The 23,369-nt window shown below is 33.1% G+C and overlaps 1 protein-coding gene and 1 pseudogene across 2 annotated transcripts; both read left to right on the forward strand.

The window, feature by feature from the left end:
• Positions 1-3,539: 3,539 nt before the first annotated feature.
• LOC128227778 (acetylcholine receptor subunit alpha-like 1) lies at positions 3,540-12,742 on the forward strand. Of its 2 annotated transcripts, XM_052938626.1 has the most exons (8): positions 3,540-3,783; positions 4,077-4,156; positions 4,699-4,809; positions 9,444-9,488; positions 9,902-10,011; positions 10,446-10,626; positions 10,952-11,767; positions 12,049-12,742. In XM_052938626.1, the coding sequence occupies exons 2-8, from the start codon at positions 4,088-4,090 to the stop codon at positions 12,211-12,213; spliced, it is 1,497 nt and encodes a 498-aa protein (XP_052794586.1). In that variant the 5' UTR covers positions 3,540-3,783; positions 4,077-4,087; the 3' UTR covers positions 12,214-12,742. The 2 variants fall into 2 exon arrangements, with proteins under 2 accessions (XP_052794586.1, XP_052794585.1); XM_052938625.1 differs by having other exon boundaries at positions 3,540-4,156.
• Positions 12,743-15,752: 3,010 nt separating this feature from the next.
• Positions 15,753-18,091, forward strand: LOC128225742 (acetylcholine receptor subunit alpha-like; annotated as a pseudogene).
• Positions 18,092-23,369: the final 5,278 nt, after the last annotated feature.

Genomic DNA, 23,369 nt, shown 5'->3' on the forward strand with positions numbered 1-23,369 from the left:
GTACATTGGATAGCATAATACCACATAAAGACTAGTACCAATTATATAGGACAGCAGTAAGCCGCTCTAGTTGTTTGTATGGTATTTTTTGTGTTTTACGGTATAATTATGATCTTAAACTAGAATCACATGGTCAAGGCGAGAGACACACTAAATCGATACACAACAAACACGGATAATATAAATTAAGACAATAACAAATAATTATGCGGGTTACCGCCCTTGAGGTTACAGTACACTCTCACTATGATAATAAATAAGTTTTACCTTGTTTCCAGTTTAATTTTACCACTAAGAATTATTTTGAAGTACACAAATGTAGTTATAACAATATCACTCTGCGTGTTTGTGCTTTATTTGCCATAAGTTTATTTCTTATCTAGTTTCTATGATACAGATTTATTTAATGCAGAAGTCCTTTTTCCATCTAAGTGATATGAGGAAAACGTGATATTTCCTCTTGATTTCAAAATTATGAACCCTGCAAAAAAATATTGCAAAAAATGTGTAGACACAGGTATTTCAGGAACATAAAAATGCATGTTTTGCCTGTTCAATGCATAACTATGAATTGTGTAACTCTACCGTGGGATTAAATACTGCAATTAAACTTTTAATCCCATTTTTTTCAGTATAATCTTTAATTGCATTTTTTGTGTGTTCTTCTTTTGTAAATCATATCTTAATGGGTTTTTTTGAGTGAAACATAGTTTGGATTTTATAATATTAACTTTGAATGTACATTTTTAATACAGTTTTTACCTTTAAAGAGCAAAACAGATGCATAGTCAATTAATTTCTTTTTTATTTTCAATAGAGTTGCAATAATATATTCTCAACTTTACTTACCAAGATGAAATATCAAAGACATTTGTATTTAATCCAAAAGCGAAGGTTTGATACCTGATAAATAATGAATAAAAACATTTATATCACGAAACACCTTGGTCTTTCATTTGTAAGACACCCTACATTTCCACAATGAAGACACGTTACAGAAACATAACGGCTACAGAGGATCTACTCACTAACAAAATTATTGCAGTCTTTTTATAAGGTTTTCATATTTAAACCAGATTAAAACATCACAGGAAATTTGAACGGACTTTAAAAGTAAAGTGGAATATCTGTAGTAAATATGGTCCAATATGATGCAATAAAACACATCATATTTTTCATCATCTTTTAATGTGACAAATACTTCTAAACTCTACGCAAACATTGGAATCTGAAACGATGGCGTTGTATACCAAGCAGAATCCCATGTGACAGATACGGGAACAGCAGAGCATGCTTAACGACACTGGTGGTATAGAACAGGACGCTGACAAGATAAAACACAACTCATGATTAAGGCATCGTTTTCAAGCACTAATTTTGCGAAACAAGCATGAATAAAGAACAATAACCAGAAAGTGCACGAAACAGAAATTCATTCAAAATCAGCATTTTATGCATCGTTCTTTATAATAGTTTTAATTTCAAAATACTCAAAAGAATGATTTCCGGGAAAATTTTCTCCATAAAAGAACATATGCACACGAAAACGTTAGATTATGTAGGCTTACATTGTCAAAACATACTTCATAATAAAACAACATGGCGTTTTCATGTGGATGCTTGGTTATTTTGGCGTTGCTTTCACATACAGCGTCAGAGGTTGAACATTTTCGGTGCTTTGGTAAGTGCTTTCAATATATGTTTTACCAATCTAAAATCAATTCCATAGATTAAGAGTTTGAATGTTTTTTCGTAAAAATATATTAATCTGCTGATAGTTTGAAATCGTTTTTCTGACATCAAATTGTTTCCATTAAATATTTTGCATTAAAGACATAATTATTACAGTGTATGTTTTCCTAATCCACCTATACTGTTCAGTAGTGTTTCAGCATGCATGTCAAACAACACAACATTGATAACATGGTGTGGACATTTGAATATATACGTAATGAATTCTCATTTAATATATTTTAAACGAGTGCAAATTTTCTTATCCTATCACATAATCGTGAATCAATATAAACCCCTTATAAGAATGTTTTAGAGTTATTATCAATTTTGTTCACGAAGGACAAAAATATTTAACCGAAATCGGCGCCAATAACGTAATTGACGCGACGTTTTGATCTCCTAAACCATCAACCCCGTCAAACTCTCGATAAATAAGAAGCCATTACGACCTTAACTATTGTCGATATGTTTTATTATCAATAGGGCATGTAATGATAATTCTAAAACCTGTTACTCAAATACGATTTTTATATATGCTTTTAGGCTTCACGTTTTATTATCCACATCAAGCACTGCTGATGTCTTTGGGAAAAAATCCTTATTTTCCTAACTTTAAAATGGATTTTTACAATTATTGATTAACTGAAAGAACTACATTTACGAATATTTTAATCGTAAGTCTGCATTTCGTCATATCGAAATTATCCTTTCAATTAAGAACTTTCTTAGATTCTTATACGTTCCATATGTCTAGGACAAGAGGATACCAATAAAATCTAAATTATCCCCAATAACCTCGCTATCAACTGTTCTCATTTACTACAATAAAAGCAGATTTAAGGGCATACAATAGTAGCATATTTACAGATCGTATCTTTGCATATATATGGGATACATCATCTAGATGGGTTAACAATTTGTCAGATTCCGCCGATATCCACCGGGCTGCTATCATACAGGGTCTTTGTATTGATTGAATGGCAACAGCCGTTTGCATCAGAGAGCTGGCATTTCATCTAAAAGTCTTTACATTGTTATAAAAGAGTATTTAAATCAGCCATGAACGAAAACAACGCTTTGCACAGGTAACCTAACAAGTATTGGATTGAATTCCATTTAACATGTTCTGATGTATAAGATGTTAATTTAAATGGCCTTCAGTTTCAAAACACAGAGCATAAACATAAAACATCTTTAGAATATACTTTGAAAGACATATGCTTTTATTAACAATTTGATATTCACTCGTCCCTACGGTATTGAAAAAAACTATTCACAAAATACATTGTCAATTATGTTTGTCCCTTCTATTCATGAGATATAATTGACTATATAATTAGGAAAGATGAGAAGATCTTTTGACTTCGATAAGCTGTACTCAAAGCTTATTCCAACATATTGAAAAACAAACAGCTGTGGCATAAGAGTTTTGAACTAGAAAAATCTGTGTTTAAATGTTCTGCGTAATTTTAAATCAAACCCAAATCTTTAAAATTGCTCTACAATGTTTTGTGGGCGATTTCAATCGTGAGTGTTTCATGAAGACGCATTGACTGAAAGGCTCAGTATGATTATACACCAGTACAAAGGAACCGCAAAAGAAAATCAAATAAAATGTCAAAAAATGAATCTTAAATACAACAAGGACAAAACATTGAATTATATACCTATTCATTTTATCTTTGAACCAAGATAGTTCAAGTATTCTCGATTTAGCCTATCATTTGTGAAGATATTTTTCATAAACACGTTCTTTTGAATAATCACCAAACATCTGTTGGCTCATTCAAACAGGAGCTGTTTAGCTGTGCATGTAAAACTAATATATAACTAATGGAATACAGTAATAGTTAGTGCGAGTTATGATTTCATTATTTACATCCCAGTGAAGTTGCGTTTTGTGTTTTGTTCATGAAGAGATATACAGGTAGTGGAATGAAAACTGCAAAGTTGTCTGTGAGTCTAGAACTAGCATCAATAGTGTTTGACATGTGGGGATGTAGGTTATGTCAGTGATAAGGTGATACAAGCACAAGGCACGAGATTTAGGTATACAGTGGCATTTATCTCACGGCTTAATAAATACACGAGACAACTGATTTTCATGAAACCTGCAGGATTAAACTTTGAACGCTTGAATGAATGTTTATGCAGATCATTAATATGTATTGTGTCCTTAATGATTTGCATAAAAGTGGGACATTGCAATATCAATAGCTCTTAAAGGTATCTATAAAAGTGTGGTATTCTAAATCAAATCTATAAATCGACAAGTTACAGTGCAGAATATGGACTAAAACACAGGATGGCTACAAATGCACATATAATGTCGTTCATTCTAGGGCTGGTTTGCATGGTAACAATAACAGACGGAGTTGGAGAGCCCCCAACGGAACAACGCCTGCATCATTTCCTACTTCAGGTACATATATGTTTATATGTTTACATACGACGCTCATGTAAACATAAGACAAGATATTGAGAATTTTGAGATGTCTATATAGATAATAGTATGTATATAGTATAACATTCACCATTTATATATGTTTATGTAAATATAATATGTGTTCACTATCCACCAATGGTCAGCGCAAATGCAATTATAATTGCATGCAATAAATACAATATCAGTTTATAAAAGGTTTTAACATCATCATTCTAAATCAAATTAAATAATTCTGTAAATGATCGCCCTCTGCTACATACAAACGAAAATGCGCCAGTTCATTGAAACCAAAATTAAACGACTATGGCAGGCTAAAACAATTAAATCGCTGATGACGTATTTCTTATTATCACAAGCGCCTGATGTCATTTAACTGGACAGGCAGTATTTAATATTTTTTGCATTGTACCTCCTCAGGAATAGTATTAGTAACTCAATACATCTTTTTTTTATTTAAAGCAGAGTACGAATTAAATGTAGAAAAAAACTCTGTACCACAATTGACTTTACCATTACAGCGCAACTCTTACAACAAGTTGGTGATGCCAGAGGGCAGTACGATCAACGGAACGGCGGACAGCAAGTTGACCGTGAAACTGGGGATGAGACTCTCGCAGTTACTCGATGTGGTGAGTTATTGATATATGGTGTACAGTAATGGTCATATGTGGTCATAGAAAATCTTAAAAAGGACAAAACACTGATCAATAACCTGGGTATGTTGTTCAACAATCTCCTAGGATAGAGCTGTTGTTTTCTTTTGTTCAAAATTGTGAGTACTTTTTTAATATTGACACATTATCGTTCCCATACGTCTTAGATATAGTGTGGGCCAAGAGAAAAACTCCAGGAATATGTAATTAAAGGGCCCGATTTCAAAACTATCCTTCGTTTAAATTTATAGAAGATTAAAACTTTAAACTAAATGTTATTATATCTTTCAGTTCACCGATCTGATTTTTAGTTGTAACATTCTTTTTAATTTTTAACAAACGTCCAATTACTTACAATAATCAACATAAACGTTTCAATAATTAAAGAAATGAAAAGTAAACAAATGCATATTAAAACCCCAAAACAATATCTCAACCAATTATTGTCTGCTTACATCTAAAAACATTAATAGCTTAAGCAAATGCTTTGCCAAGAATGTAACCGTTTTCAAGTGGCATATTTTTGAAGGTTTTATTGGTGCTACTAGTATTATTTCCGCTAAATTCCTAGGTAGATCTTCCTAACCGTTGTAAATCCCACGTGTAGGGAAGATAGATAATTAAAATTGCAGAAATAATACCTTTGTGGCGTCAGGAGTTGGTTTATGTCTTTGCAATGAGAAGTTTAAGAAGCAAATACAAACACATATATCTTGTGCTCTTTTACCTGTAAACGAATGTTTGTGAATGAGATATAAAATAATCGCTTGAAAAGGTCAACTTCGTCCAAATAATTCAATAATATTCAATGGGAAATGTGAAAATGAATAAACAATGCAAATTCATAACATCAATATTTAAGACGTTGTTACATATTTCGTATTTCTTCAACGACATATTTAATCAAGCTGAAGTGCTGCGATAAGATATGATTCCGAAGTCTCAATATTGCGTTGTATACAACTCATAGTCTACTTTTATTTGGAGTTAATTCCGTTTTTTTTTAAATAAAACATTGTCGGCAGCATAGTTACACACTTTTTAAGTAATAAACAAGTTGAAAGGTGACGTATCAATGATATTTTAAAAGCAATAGTATTGACAAAAAAGAGGGAATGGAGGATTCGAACCTACGACTCATTGGTTCATTTATTCGAATCTGATCCTCTGTATTCATTCGGCTTATGTTCAAGTGTGGAAATGTTTGCGTAAGTCTTCAAAGCTTGAAGCTTCGAAATAATTAATATATCACCTTGTTTAATTAATAAATCCCAGCGAATATCGGATCGTTTTTATCGAGAAATGTCAAAAGAAGATCAACAACAGATCCTACAGGCTATTATTTGTATCAGATTATAGATACATTTTAAAGCTTTATAACTTTACCGCATCTTTAAATATGTTTTCGAAAACATCTTTAAGGCGGAAATGGCAACGAAAGATGAATACCAGATCCTAGAGACAAAGCCTTTATTTTACTCTAAACGCAGAGCTTGTATTATTTTTATCAGATTATTGATATATTTCAAAGAAATTCAACTTTACTGCATGTTTTAAATTTGTTTTAACATTTGAAGTTTTTATGGACTGTCTATGATGTAATTGTGTGTTGTCGTCTACACAGTCATATTGGAATTGTTGTTAACACGAAGCATAGTTCTCTGAGCATGTAACATACATTTCCGAGCATTTCACGTTCATTTCTGAGCAAGTAAACATGCATGTCTCAATAATGAATATGTATTTTATCAGGAAAGTTAAATTATACCACTTTTAACAGGAAGAGCACAAGTCTAATTTAACATCGTATGTGGTATTTGAAAATATGTGGTCTTACTCTTTAAAAGCACACGAACTAAACGTAAAATGTGAAGTGCAACAGATCAGACAACTTCTCTCCGACAATTGGAATAAGGGATGCGTTATACATTTTCTGCCAAGAAATTTGGAATGATAATAAACGATATGCTAAAAACACATCATGTGTGATAAGATTAGGAATTGAAATGATAGACGAGTGTATGCTTTGTAATAAACACAAGCCTCCAGTGTTTGAAAAGTTAGAAAACAGTCTGGGAGTCCAAAATGGCAAGTATTTGATTTTCTCGAAATTGATACAGTGCACTGATTAATAGATCGGAAATATGGCGAGGGAGGCCAGTTATGTATTCTAGTCTTATGTACTATAATTCACCCAAGGGGAATTTGATCAAACGCTTGATTTGAGCAACACAATAAAATAATGATCCAAAAGCATACATTTAATAGCTGTAAAGCAGATTTGATCAAGCTTAACAGTACACCAATCATTGTAGTTATACAGGAAGGAATAACATGGCCGACAAAATTTCATATTCAAAATTTATACAGTTGAGGTAAATGGCACGCTGAAAAGACTAATGACAATTTAATAACAACTGAAACAAAAGAAACACACTCAAACCAGCTAACATAAATTAAAAATATCAATAATATTGATATTAATACCATATGGGTTTACCGCTGTAAGATGATCAGTGTAACAGCAGTGACAAGAAATCAGACCTTTTAAGAAAGCTTGTTTAAAGGTCCATGGTCGATACCGTTAAATCATCTGATTATTCATTCCTTACCTTTATTATTTTATCTCTCTTACTGGTAAGTCAATATAATTTCTTGATAAAGGCCTCCTTTTTTCATTGGCTTCAATCAAAATTACATTATCTTATGTAAAAACCAAAACGAATATATAAATATATAAAAAAGTTTTAATGAATCTTTTAGGAAATCGACTTCAGTCAGAAAATATTCCTATCTTTACTCTTGTATTGATTCGCAATTTTAAATGTAAAGATAATTCATTCATAATGTTGTTTTATTTCGATAAAATGTGTAATGTAAAACCAGTTAGTTGTAACATAAAGAACACTTTTAAAACCACCATCGCTTTAGAAATAGCAATTAATTACAAAATAAACTTTTACTTCTTTTGAGCCTTGAGCCTGGAAACGCCAATTTGTTTCTTAGAAATGCTCTCGGTCAATAAGAGCGCCGCCATGACTTGGAGTGAAATCAAGCGTTTTAAGGGAATCTAATAAACATCCGAAAACTGGTAATAAACATGCAAATGACCCGAAAAAGAATGTTGGTGCACGCATCAGCTCCCTGATAAGCAATAATAGAAGGATTTGGAGAACAGTTTTGGCTTCAATATTGACGTTTCTGAAGTAAACAATATTATACCAACATCAGTGGACATTGTTCGAAACTATTTGTTTATCAAAATCAATTCACAAATCTAAAATCTGAAAATCTTAAATACATTGAAAAGGTCTATTATTTAAATGCAAATGTGCTTAATTATCATGAATAACATATAATGTAGTATGCATAAATAAATGTTCATGCGTCTGCATGTTACTTTTGTTTGAAATGTGTAACGCTCATAAAGTTATTAGCTGCATCCTTTTCTGGATAATTAAAATGCCTAATGATATATATATGGTTGGTGAACTATTCTTCTTTCATGAATTACTGGTAGCATTCGAGCCCTGGTTTATACAAGCGTGCTCAGCCCACATTTAGTCCTTGTCTAATTTCCACATCAAATCGGACAACCGTAAAATCAAATTGAAGTCAGCATGGCAGACAATAACACAAGATGAGCAACATCGTAATGATGTTACAACAAGACAAACAGGTCGCTCTGCCAATTTTAATGATATCTTAATGGCTTGGAAGATATTCCAGAATGGTTTCATTTAATTAGCTGTATTTTATTCGTCGATGTAATCTGCAGACTTCTATTAAATATAATAAAGCGTTCTACGACCACCAAATGCAAACGAAAAACTGAATCTAGCTGCAAACTTTAAAGAACAACATTTTAAGAAAGATTTTAACTACAGTAGTTTCAAATGAGTAATCTGAAACTTAATAGGGATAAAAGAATATTGTTCAAAAGTTCATTAAGTATTTTTACTGATCCTGATATTTTAATATCCATATAACTAAATCCACATGCAATATTTAACACATTCTTTGAAAACTAATTAAATCCAACACTTACAGAATAATGCATGTACCCATGAAATGTTGAATGTAATCCTGGCATTATAATTAAATTAAGCTCAAGACTTTACAATGTTCACTGGTGAAACTTTACAAGGACTTGTTAATTGTTTAAAAACACTTTTACCCCAGGTCAAAGAAGTCCCCCCCCCCCTCCCCCTTATATACAAAACTGAAAGGTTCCATAACATTCTACAAAACTGTTTAAAACTTTCTTTCGAATACAAGCTATAAATATCTTGTTTATTCTTATACTAATACTTCAAATATGTAGAAAAGTATTAATTTTTTCTAGACATATATTAACAAATACATGCCAAAAGTGTCATAGGAATTTTTTCTGCATATTAATGAATATAGGTCAACATGCGAATAAAGACTAACAATGAAGTTCTGTATTTAAAATACCTATACATATAACCCATCTATTTGTGAAAATGCTTTTTTCACAACTCCTCCGTCAGATTTGTTAAGATATGATTATTCTTCTATTTCATCATGTTTACTTTTAAGAGGACCTTTAAAACAAGTGATTCACACATCTTTCTTTATATTTTCAGTCCGAGAAAAATCAGATTCTGACAACGAATATCTGGCTTCACCACGTAAGTTGGAAAACAAGATTGCTAATATATAAAAAAAAAGATAACTGACAGTTTGTAACGAAGAGCTTTTCGTCAATTTATGCTGGTCTATAATTACACTCAAAAAATGGGGATACTTGTTTTGCAGATATTTTATAATTTAATTGTTTATTTATAAAAGACATGTGAAAATTGTCTTATTTTCGATCCCATTGTTTTTGTAGTTACTGTGTTCAAACAAGTACTAAACGTTTGAGAAAACATTTCCTTAAGCGTCATATATTTTAATCAATAATAATATGAAATTTACGTAAGTCTTTTGGATCGGACGCTGACACTCAATGGGAGACACACAAAGCAGCAGACAGAATACATTCAAATTTACCAACAATTCAACCTGTTTATATGGTCAATGGTGTAACTTTTCATTCCAGGAGTGGGTTGATATCCGTCTTCGTTGGGACCCGCAGTTGTTCGGCGGTATCATGAGCACCTTTATTCCTTCTTCAGGACTCTGGAGGCCCGACATTACTCTATATAACAAGTAGGCCCTGTTTTTCAGTTGAATTTCTGGTACTTCGCTGCCTTTGGGATTTTTTCTCTTTTATTTTTTCTTAAAAATAAAATACCGCTTAGGCCGTGCTAGGGGCTTTGACCGGATTATACTTCACAAATTCTCATTTAACTTCTCAATAAAACCTAAAAGGTTGTGTTCATACTCTCGATTAGAACGGATCGATTTACTACATTTAATTGGCATGTTTTCTTTCAATGCTTTTTTGGTAAACGGATGTTCGTATAATTAAACCTCATTTTTCAGTACTAAATTCATAAATTGTTTTTTTTGTATGAGATTGCATTTTTTTTGTTATCTTTGTTATCAATGCCTTTTGTTCGATGCTCAATATTACCAACGTATAACAAAAAAAGAAAATTATTTTCTTTATTGATGAAACCATGTTTCCTTTTTACCACCAGTGCTGATGGTGACTTTATTGTGACCTTGCTCACGAAGGCCAAGGTCTTTCATACCGGTCTGATAGTCTGGGAGCCACCGGCAATCTACAAGACCTATTGTCCAATCAACGTCGAGTATTTCCCGTTCGATCAACAAGAATGCTTTATGAAGTTTAGTTCCTGGACATTTGATGGGCATCAAGTACGAACATATATACATTTTGTTATTGTGTGAACCGATAGTGTATAATCAAATCGTTAAACGATTAGGATGCAAAGACATGTACCAAAATTGTGCATATTTATGTACATCTTTCAATGACTAGTCATATCTTATAGGGGTTGTCATCTAAGTTATATGCATGCATTCATGTCAGTGTTAGACAAACCAGTCATTTATTAAAACAGCATAAAACAGGCATCATCGTGTTATTAATTTTGACACTTCAAATATATTTTTGAACTGATGTAGATATGCATGCGTTTAAATTGAACTTATTTCATCAGTCATTTTTAATTTCATGCAGATCGATCTACAGCATGTGCAGGCGGAGGAGGGAGTGTGGGTTGGCGACCAACTGGTGATCAAGAACGGTGTGGACCTGTGCGACTACTACCAGAACGTCGAGTGGGACATAATCAATGTCACCGCAAGGCGCAAGGAGAAGTTCTACCCTTGTTGTCCAGAGCCCTACCCAGATATCACCTTCAACATCACAATACGCCGGAGAACGTTGTTTTATACGATCAATTTGATTATGCCGTGTGTCGCCATCTCAGGATTGACTGTTCTTGTGTTTTACCTTCCTAGTGATTCTGGCGAGAAAATTACACTGTCTATCTCCATTCTGCTGGCATTGACTGTGTTTTTCTTGCTCTTGTCTGATATCAATCCGCCAACTTCAATTGTCATTCCCTTAATAGGAAAGTATCTAATGTTTACAATGATAGTAGTGACGTTGTCAATATTTTTGACGGTTTACACACTTAGTGTACATTTCCGATCACCGGCCACACATAAAATGTCACCATGGGTGAAATGGATGTTTATTGACACTCTTCCAAAGATTATTTTCATGAAACGACCTCCACAACAAAAAATGATAAGAAGATATATAAGGACTGAAAATGGTACAGAAATTAGAGAAACACCGATTGGCACGCCAACCCTTCGAGAAAGACATGACACAGTGGACTCAAACAGAAGTAACCCAAATGATGGCAACCTTCGAAGGCGTGCTGTTGAATCCCCTATTGGCATCTACCCTCCAGAACTAAAGGAGTCGTTAACAGCAGTCAACTTTATTGCTGATCATCTGCATAATCAAGACGTTGAAATATCGGTAAGACCCATTTATTAGTTTTTATTTTTTGGAAATTCTACAAAAATCCGATATATTTCTTCGTATTTATTGACAAACCCGTTGACTCATTAAATAAAACATGAGTATAATGAAATCGAAATGCATATCATTCATAAAAATGCTAGCATTATTCTTTAAATACGGCCAGAAGTAATGGAAGGATAGATACTATGGTCATGTATATGCATTTGAAATATGGAACATTTTTTTGTTTCAATTAGGGTACAGAACCATTTTTAATTATTAATATCATATTTTAGGAGGAGAGGGACTGGAATTACGTTGCCATGGTTTTGGATCGTATATTTCTGATATTCTTCACGACTGCGTCCTTCCTTGGAACCACCAGCATCTTCCTGCTACCTCCCACACTGTATGATCATGCAGTGGCGCTCACAAAAGATAACGTCAACTGTTCGCGTTGATAATTGTCCAAATACTTATAATCCAAAAATAATAATAACTTCTTAATTTAGTCTGACGTCGGACATCGACCTATACTCATACAAAGTGATTTTAACGATAGCTTTAATAGGTATTTAGTTCGTGTCTTTAAAGGTTGATGATTAAAACGCTGAATGAACAGTGTAGAAAAGGAGTTACAGATTATAAGTAATATATTTGATGAGTATGATAGTGGTCAAAAACGAATTCAAAACTAAAAATCACAATTGATTTTATTTAACATAGGGGATATCATGCACCATGTAGTTATGAAACGGTTATTCAATGTTTTAGATAAGTATTTTATTTCTGAAACATGTTTCCTGCGACTGTACTGTTCCATTTGTTACATGTTGTTGTCTAAACGTTAATAAGATCATATCGTTTGCTACTAACGGTAATGACAGTTTTGAGTATCATTAAAATGATGCTAATTTTTCTATTGTCTTCATGTTTCTATTTAACTATACGTGCATTGTTTTCATTTAGTGAAATAAAAACTGCATACAATATGGATTCGTGTAATTGTCGATTTGGGGATAGATGGTTTAAGCCACTTATATTGATGCTTCATCTTGTGTTAATAACAGCTATATGATTTACATAAGAATATTATAAATATACTTGTTTGCAACATCTGTGGGCAGTATTGTGTAACAACCCTCGACAAATTTATTATTTTATTTACATGTACAGACAACCCCTTTGATATCAGTATATTTTCTCTTAACAAACATCATCACACTCCCAACTCCTGTTTTATTTGTTGGAAAAACAAACTGTTTCCCGGAATTATCTAGCATCTGTTTCATATTTACAACAGTTCTTTTATAAATCTCTCTTCTTTAAGTGGTATTTACAGCAGAAAGTCAACATGTTCCTAGAAATTGTGCCTCAACGTGTTTATTTGTTTGCTATTTGTGAGGTAAAAAGCGATTTTTTTCGATAGGTAAACCACGAGGGGTTGGACTGACTTTTATGAAAGAGAAGTAAAACAATATAACACGGAGAGATAATTATCAGAAATTCAGCTGAATCAATGTGATTCCCCCGGATACGAATTATTTATTAGAAAGGTCAATTACGAATGAACTCTTATGTTTATGTGGTATGAGAATATAAACGGAAAACCTGCGCAAAATAACAAATCAAATCATTCCGCTATATTTTGGTAGCCCAAACAATGGACGATTAACAAGCTACACGGGTTAGATAAATACTCACTTAGAACAGAACTTGTTGACCGTGGAATACAGCTGAAATATCAGCCATAAGAGCATGAAATCAAATTTATTGAGCATAAAACTTAATACAAGTAGTAGGAGTGTGTTTTAACTTCATTACATACGTTTAAATATTAATTCGAAATATAGGTCTTCAAACTTTGAGAAAATACTATGTTATCATCTATATGTAATCATATGATTTGAGAGATACACTCACCATTAAACATTACCTTAACTTGATTATAAGCAACATGTTACAGAGTCAAAACTGACTGCGAACTGAACAATTATTTTCTTTTTATACCTATCACGAGTACGCCGTACTTTTTGAGCACGCTAGCTACACGAAACGTTGAATTATAGTGAAAATATGAGCAAACTAAATCTTGACAGATAACTGTAAGTTCTTAAGCGATGATAATTGTCTAAAAGATAAACGGCAAGCGGTCTGGTGGAATTGCGAGATTGAATACAAAACACCATTTAACGGATGATATTATCTAAGAATGAAAATCCTGGATTTGCACACTAAACATTGTTGCATTTTCAAGGCAAGGGAGTGTAATAACAATGCTTGTCCTGAAACAAGGATTTGTTCAGATCTGATTGCGTTCGGTTTTCTGAAACTGACAAGAAAGCCTGCAGATGATGTTTAAATGCACTTAAAATGCTATCTTAGCCCGATTTTATATCAACTGTTCAGATGTATGCCGTTGGAGTTATAACACACGAATAACGGTTGCATCAGGTTTGAATTTTTGTTTCATTTTCTTTCGTAGATGAAAAAATATTTATTTCAATCCAATGCCACACCAAATTGATATATTGATCATTTGATTTTTTTCAGAAACAAAAATGAAATAAACGATCGGTAACCTAACTTGTTTTGAAAATCGGTGCGCTTGAAAAAAGTGATCATTTTGACTTCTTCATATTGATAACATTTATTTAATCAATTTGCTGCGAGGAACAGTTTCGTGCGTCTTGTATATCAGTAGGAATGAAATTCAGATTGAATATGCAATCTAAAGTTTTGGTCCTTGGTATCACAAATCTTACTTAGAAGATCATAGGTTCCTTTGCCTTTGACCTTCAAACAGGGTATTTGTTGATGGTTCGGCTATTGGGTTTGTTCGTTTAGTGTCCATTATGTCGTAAATGGGGAAATGTGTTTTCACAAGTCATCATGATTGTTTGGGTCCGCGTTTGACCGAGTCACTTTCTAACGACCACTCAATATATTTGCGAAAAGCTACAGAAACAAGTTCAGTAGAAAAAGTTTAAACATAAACCCGGTTTAATGGCACTGGGTAAACGTCAAAGAATCAGTTATCGCTTCTTTTTAATCGAGCTAGATTAAAAGAGTTTATCAACTAAATCAAAAAATTGTTTGATAGTGTTTATTCAAATGATATGAGTTGTGTTCTATTATACAATAGTGTTTGGATTTTTGCCAAGTTTCCTCATTCCTTACTTCATGTGAAATAGATTAGTGCATTAATGAGTGTGGTTTTAACACGGTACGAAGTGGGTTATACCTGCAAATCAGTATATGATTCGCGATTACTTCTGTATGCTGCATTTGATTACCGTTTCTATTATCCTGAACGAAAACAAATTGTTACAAGGAAATATGGTTGAATGAAAGAACGTTCTACAGATAAATTGTCTTGTTCATATCATTTCTTTATTTGCAAATATGATTGAAAGTAAAATGTATAACTTTTTAATAGCAATAACTAGGGTTTTAATAGTTGGCCAAAGCAAATGGCATTGTGTGAATTTGAAACAAACACTGATCTTTTGTAATATACTCATACCTCCCTAAAGTGCTCTTACACATGAGTAGTGGAATGCAATGGGACCCTTTAGACTTTGGATATATCACTTAAACACTCCTAAGCACAGGTTACAGAAGGGAGAAAATAAGATCTTTATATGCTTATTAAATATTGCTCTTCCTGAGCCAATTTCTGGCCATTGTGCGCAAGAGTGTAAACAAACTTTTCAATTGAAGTAAATTGACGAACATACATCGTGCTTTACAACGAGTTTCTCCTCTTTTTTTGTGCACATCTAATAGTACAAGATCAATGTTATTACAACCATGTGAATGTCCGACCGCATAATGGATACAGATAAGCAGAACCTTTCTGTACCATATAGTATACAATATTCACACTGCTGACCACATATTTATATCGTTGCTAATTAATGGCTCTTGTTATAGCCTTTACTTACATTTTCAGTGGTAATGGCAATATTGAGGTTTCCCTCTCATAAAAGCGTACGTTATGTCAACGGGCAAGTTCATAATTGAGCCAGCGACCGTTTACAAGAATAACTGCTTAATTAATGTCGAGTACTTTCCGTTTGATGTGCAGGAATGCTTCTTCAAGTTCAGCTCATGGGCATATGATGGCATTGAGGTATTATTGCTAGTGATGTTTGTTTGTAAAGTACGCTCAGGGAACACATCATATGTGCCACTGTTACTAACAAGCGCACATCAGGCATGAATAAGAAATATGTTGTCTTAGTTTCAGGCTATAGACTATGATAAGGTAACGACATTTATATGTTAAGAGTATTGTACCTACGACAAACGGTCTTAAACACCCTCTTAAAGACCCTCTTCCATGCTGCATTGATTAAGCACTTGCTCACCTTTCTGATTTCTCATTCCGGACCGAACATGCATGATAGATATGACTATTCTGGAATTATTCGAAAGCACAGTTTCTCAGATTGTTTGAAACTTTTCGTTTACTGTAATGATCAGTACGACAATATCTTTGCTCAATAACAACTGGGTCCGGGGTAAAAAGGCACCCTCGACGAAAACGAAAAAAAAGTCAAAATTATAAAGGCGTCGACGGGCCACAAATAACCACTTAGGACCACAGTTATTTTTTCTATATGTTTCATTTAAAAACAGTCCAAATGGAAATATAAAAAGTAACTGCTGTTGAACAATCCAAGACGAAACAAATAATCACAAAAAAACATAAGGTTGACCTATGCAGTGTCTCACAAAATTGTGTAGAAAAACATGAACCTGAGGTAAGGACGAAATAAGGCTACAAACAACCAATTTACATAGTTTCACAGGCAATGATTTATTTAATTTTTACACTAGAATCTTTTTTTTTGCAATACAGTGCCAAATTATGTTACGCTTTATGCAAATGGAGCATCCGTTTATTCTTTTTCATTCAACTTTAATAAAATATTGATACTTGAACACAAGCACTCTTTTTTCTGTATTAACATCCGGATGAACGGGGAGGGGGCACATAACTGTCGTCTTGGGAACGTAATATTTAGTCTTTTAATAATTAAAAAGCCTGTTAAAAGCATTTGCGACGTTTGTTATACGAGTCGTAGTGAAAGTTTTAATGTTAAAAAAAAATGAAATATAGAACTGTAGACAGCTTAAATCATAGAAATACCAAATTGAGTCAATAAGAATTGTAGTCACATTCGAATACATTTGCATAAGGCAAACTATTTCCGAAGATATGACGAGAACAATGATGTGTTAAAACACGCATGTAAATTTTATAAAAAGACAATTAGAAGATTCTAGAACACATTAAAGACATTGAAGTTTACAAAACTCAAATTTCAAAACATTAAATCTAAGAAAATAAATTTACATGAAATACTTAATATTAAATCTAACATTATCAAATGCATTTCTGTGTTTATGTGACAACCAATTGTCCAAGTATGAAAAGTTATGCTGTTTTGTAAAATATTTCTTATCTTAAATATATCTAACATGTTCGTGTTAGGTCTTGTTAAACAAATGGTTCTCCCGTAATATTTTGCTTTGTATATTTGTTTATTGCATATTCTTTTATCTAAATAGCCCTGGTCTTATTATTCATTTTTTCTCATGTAATCAATTTTTAATAAACTTATTATTTATAACCTTAACATTATTTTTTTAATTTGCATGGCCTCTCAAAACACAGATGCATACAATTACTTTTTAATGTGCATGACCTTATTATTCAGGATAAAAGATCAGCCGGAAATCTGCAGGAAATCTCCAACATGTATGTGAAGAAGATAAACGGATCCGTGCGAACAACCACACTAGTATTCCCGTCGAGTTTGACCTGTTTGAATACAGTGAAAAAGTTGAGTGGGACATTATCAACATAACCGCTACAAGGAAGATGAAGTTTTGTTCCTGTTGCCATATCATACCTTATCCTGACATCGCGTTTTGGATTCATATACATCGCAAAACGTTGTTCTACACTGCTAACCTGACAATGCATATCAACATTGACTGCTCTTGTGTTTTATTTACCGAGTGAATCTGGTGATGATAAAGCTGTGTCAATATCTATTCTCCTAGCACTTCTTGTTCGTCTTGCTGCTATCTGATATCAATCCTCTAACGTCAATGGTGATACCACTGATCGGTAAATATTTGCTCTTCACCATTATATTCCTGACAGTGTACACACTGGGTGTTCATTTTCGCTCCCCTGCAACACATAAGATGACGCTATGGACGAGAAAACTCTTTATTGGAATACTGCCTAACATTTTGTACATAAAAAGACCAGATCAGGAAGATAAAAACAGTTGTGATAAACAGATGACAGGGAATTGAAACAAGAAAACTATGGCGAGATTCTCGTATTGATTTGAATTTGAAAAGTTGTTTTTCTTGAGAAAACGACCCTTCTTCTTATGATATTAGAACTCTTAATCGAGCACTACTATTAAAGACAACTAAAATGAAAGTTATAGTGATCATTGGTATTCTTTATGTTTAACTCCTATCCAGGAAAACTTGGATTGGAACTATGTTGGCATGGTGATGGACCGCCTGTTTTCGCTCCTCTTTATTTCCGCTTGTTTAGAAGGGACGAAACATTCTTTCTGAGTGCACCTTCTATAAATGACCTCCGGAAGCCACTTACATGAGCTGACTCCTTCCGTTCTCGGAGATGATAACAGTATCGTGCTGTTATAAAATAGAAAAATGGTTTAACCATTTTTAACGGATCATCCTTATGATTAATAAAACAAGTCGATGCAAAACAAATCTAATACGATACCGGATATGAAAAAGACAAGGGAACAGAAGTTTAAATGTTTCGGTTTTACATAATTGAGTATTAACTTAACTTGTGTTATCGGTGAACAAAGCAGTTGAATTAAACCCTTGGTATATGAAGACTTCCGTGAATAAAGATACCTCACTTTAAAATTCAAAGTGAAGTAGCAACCTTCAGTATTTTGCGAGTGTCAAGTGTGAAGTATTTTATTTTTAACGGTTATATTTCTTCCACATTGTATCTGTTTTGACTGCAAGGTTTTGAAAGGTCCGAAATGGACTAGAAGCCTTTTTCATTTCGAGATCAGTCAAAATAACATATACTCTAATCCTTTCTGTTCATCAATTATTATTTTAAAATTATTGTATTCGTTCAGTCCAATTCTGTCGGAGGAAAAGTGTGATGCTGGTTACTCAAGATTAGTTTAATATTCGGCGATAGGGCGATAGGGCAGAGTATCTTGAGGTTACTTCCAACAAATATATACATTTAATTATATTTAAAATAAATACAACATATATATACTCGTGTAATATAATTTTATGAAAAGCGAAGCGTGTTGGAATGATATTGTGTGCACACATATGTTTATTTTTAAGCAGGAGAATATATTGCGTAATCATAGCAAATAATCTCTGGTTTTCCCCTATTTGAAGTGTTTTTGTGTAAGTGCATAATTGAATTTGACATACGCTATTATAAACTTAGCGTCTCTAATCAAAGATCAGTTCCGGTGTATATTGATTCACGTCACATAAGACGTCTGGCTAAGGTTGCAAGTTTTCTCAGAACTCAGTTGTTTCTTATCCGATTGGATCCAACCAGAATCTCTGATATTCAATCAGCTTCGGCCGTATTTCCTAAAACAATGAATAATGGCGATGATTTGTTTCCTATTGTAATTCTTGATACCGTGACGTCCATCTCCCGTCAATTAATAACAGTGTTATCCACATAGGCCCATCCATCAACGACAAGGGGAAGGCCAAGAGAGAAAAATAGACTTGAAACTTGAAATGGAACATTAAAAAAGCATATTCTGGAAATGTTTCGCATACACCCCTCGATTTCAATATCATAAGAACATTCTGGTAGCATATATATGGCTTTTCTGATGAAGATAATAAAGCTTATGATTTAATATCATTCATAAAAAAAATCGATCTGTTTCTTTTTCACCTTCACGTTTACAACCCACACCGACATGATTTTTAACAGTATTTTTTAGGTTAAAGTCGAATTGTAGACAGTATCACATGTTCATTAACTTGAAAGACCATTTTTTATATATGCATTTTGAGAAGGGTTTGGGTAACATTACAAAAGTAGCTTTATTGTAAAGCAGAACGGGACATTCACGCGTTTCATCTCGCTAAACAATATATTTTATTTTCAGAATCGCCTGACGCTTCATAGAAAATGGCTTTGAGTTGTTACATGGAACAAGTCATTGCCTTACTAAATGAGACATAATTCTGATTTGATCATTTTCTTTCAAATAAAGAATATCATTTCAATTCTAACAAGTTGCTTATTTATTTGCACAAACATTAGGCATCGCTCAAACGATAATGTTTGACGTAAAATGTTAACTGAACAATATTAAGAATTGTACATAATTCAAACAATATTCTAAAGAATTTAGCAAAACGCATAGATATATTGTGCTAATGGTTATAATTGTCTTTATCTTAAATATGTTTCTTTGCTTTTCTCTACATTTGCAAAATTAAAATGTACGAAATTGGAAATACATTTTCGATGAATTTGTTCAGGTCTATTGTATGCATTTTTTTATTGTGAATGATATATGTTCATCAGCACTAAGCTCTTTTATGTACTAAATTACAAAAGTTTAATTTAACATGTACTAAGTAGCTTTATTTAACATATCATCGAATGGCCATACACCCTTCAAACATTGAAATGGTATTATTTATAGAATATTTATAAGTAATGTAAGTAGCCTGACGTTAATCCCGGGCGGCAAAGATATATTAATTTAACCTCTTTTTGACATCTGCTTCTCTCTTCCACGTAATATTTTGCTCAATCTCTTCTTTCTCTATTCCTTTTCACGTCTTTCCTTCCCCTTTCCCTATGTATGTTTTACCTCAACCTTTCTCTAACTGCAATCCGTCATTTCTTTTTACTGTTCAACCTCGCAATACCGTCTGAGTCTTCATATCATTATTTTCCCTATGTCCCTTCCATCCACCTCCTTTCGCTATCCCCTCTCCCTCTTGTTTGTCCTATCCCCTCTATCCCCCCTCTTTGTAGCCCCTGTCCCCTTCACACTCCCTCTATGTGTACCGCTCTATCGACTCTCAAATGTTACTCAAACTTTGATATGGAAAAAAGATTATATTGCAAGAACTTGTCATATGTTTAGCAGCAAGGGGTCGTCAACGTCGTCATTGGCTTTTTCGAACTAAATGAGAAATCAGAAAATAGTTAAGTGTGCTTATTCCAACCATTTTAGTTACGCCCACACCCCGAAGCATTGAGATTATATCAATTCATCAATATTAATTTAAAACTTCAATCGCGAGGGTGGCATTGCTGTTTTGCAGCATGTGTTTAAGCACAACGTTCAATAAATAGTATGCGGTTGTCTTTATCCGCCAAGTAATTATAGAAAGATTTTACTTGTCATCGTTCCGATTTGGGAGTTAATGTGAAGACTTAAAAAAGAAGACACTCACAGACATGATACAACTACCAATAGTTCATATGTTATCAGAGCAGTCTATTAACAATTGGCAGCGAAAATCGATATATTTCTTCGGGTGGGCTGACATCTGCTTATACACAATAACACTGCCAGTCACATAAAATAATAAAGCATACACAAAATCATTACGTTATCACGAAGAGGATGTGTTTGTTTTATCAAACCATATGTCATCACAATTGTTTATTCCGGGTCAAGTTGTCTCTCGATCTACCATAAAGCTCTAGCAAACAATAATTGTAATAATAACTTTGAAGACATTTGTTAAAAAATCACAGACACCTTTAAGTAATAAGTGTACTAGCAGAAAAGATAAGAAGCACACTTCGACTGGATTAAAGACGTCTTATTAAATAAAATATTGCATTGATCGCATGACAGTTGAATTCATGTATAATTGTTTCAATTATGAATAAGTTGGAGTGGTACAAGTGTTTGCCTTATTAAGTTTGGCCCACTGCGTGACGCTAAAACACGTCTGTTGCCTCTCATTGCGCACTCCAGTTTGAACACCGACGATTGACCAGATCTTGTTATTAGTTCTGTAATCGCTAACCACCGATCAAGGCACATTGCTTTTAACGAAATGAATTTCAATATAAGTTCCAGATTTACAAATTTTGAAGCATGATCAAATGACATACTGTGTCCAGTATACATGAAGCATAGACATTTTATATATGCACACTACATAAAGGCTCTAAAATTTACATTACAATGACTAAGCATGTTGTTTTTTATTAAAAGCAATACTCTCTGCAAAGATAATCAATTTCCGCACCCACGAAATGTCTTTAAAGTATGCAAATTCCAAGCTTTGTCCTGATATTGCTTCACTCAAAGACAAAAGTCGTACAAATCATTGATGCACCTAATGCGATCATTTTTAAAGGTCTGTTCAAATCCGATATAAAACGAATCGCGCTTAAAACATTTTATGTCGCTATTCCTCGAAGCACAACCAGGCTTCATCTCCATGAAAGGTAATCTAGAAAGTGTTTTAGTGTCTCGCAGTGGTCTAAAAGCTGTACCAATTTACCTTTTTTGAAAATAATATTTAAGTTGATTTAACTGTCTGTTATTCATCCCGAATCAATTTCGAGTTTAAGAAATTTGCTGATAAGATGATTCGATCAACTCGTATTAGTTTATATTTTTATCTGCCTATCTGTTCGTGCTAATGCGAAATTAATGTATATAAAGCGTTAGTGCCAACTTGTATTTTATGTTTTAAATTACAACTACATGTAACTATTACTAGATATTAATGGGAGACTGAGTGACTCCAAGGCTCCTGATAAACATATACCAACAATTATCATGCCATATGGTTTGATAAAACATATGTTTCTTCTTCGCTGTTATCGTAATTGGAAAGACTGTTGTGCTCTATGCTCTATCATTTTATGTAACTGACAATTCTATTGTTTAGTGCAAGATGTCAGCCCGCCCGTAAAAATATACAAATCATCGTAGCATTGCCTTGATAAACTCCTCTGATAAGATTTGAAATAATTGGTAATTAATTGGTAGGTATGAGCGCAGGTAATTTAGCTCTCATCTAAATGAAGGTAGATTGGTTCGCAATATCCAAGGACGGCGAAAATGGAAGAAAGCACTTTTCGCTGTGTATACATTGTCAATTCCTCGGTATTCATTATGTATAAATAATGAAACATTTGATTGATTATAGACAACTTTGTTAAGTAAGGTACAAACGAAATATTGTACGCAAACAAACTAAATAAATATATAGTATTTCGTTTGATGGAATTAAGACATTGCAAGATATGTTTATACAATCGATTGCGGGTCATGTTTTTTGCATACGGAAAAGAATGACAATGTTTAACAAGAACTATTCGAACTAAAACAAACACAGCGTATTTATATTTTTATCTAAGATTATACTAAAAGTTATGAAAAAATACGACAATTCTTAAAAATTAGTTCGAAAAGTATGATTCAGACGCATGTACAGTAATAATCTCCAAAATAGAATTATCAAAGAAACATTTTTATTTAACAAATATCATTTAAAACAACATAAAATAGTATATTTAATGTGAAATGCTTTTCATAATAACCAATCG

Source organism: Mya arenaria, chromosome 3 (genome assembly GCF_026914265.1).
Source record: "Mya arenaria isolate MELC-2E11 chromosome 3, ASM2691426v1".
Lineage (NCBI taxonomy): Eukaryota > Metazoa > Mollusca > Bivalvia > Myida > Myidae > Mya > Mya arenaria.

Bases quoted from the DNA above. Each gene is read 5' to 3' on its own strand.
- LOC128227778 (XM_052938625.1), top strand. From the start codon at position 4,040: ATGGCTACAAATGCACATATAATGTCGTTCATTCTAGGGCTGGTTTGC. The intron at 10,627-10,951 runs GTACGAACATAT...AATTTCATGCAG, and splicing joins GGACATTTGATGGGCATCAA to ATCGATCTACAGCATGTGCA. The intron at 11,768-12,048 runs GTAAGACCCATT...ATCATATTTTAG, and splicing joins ATCAAGACGTTGAAATATCG to GAGGAGAGGGACTGGAATTA.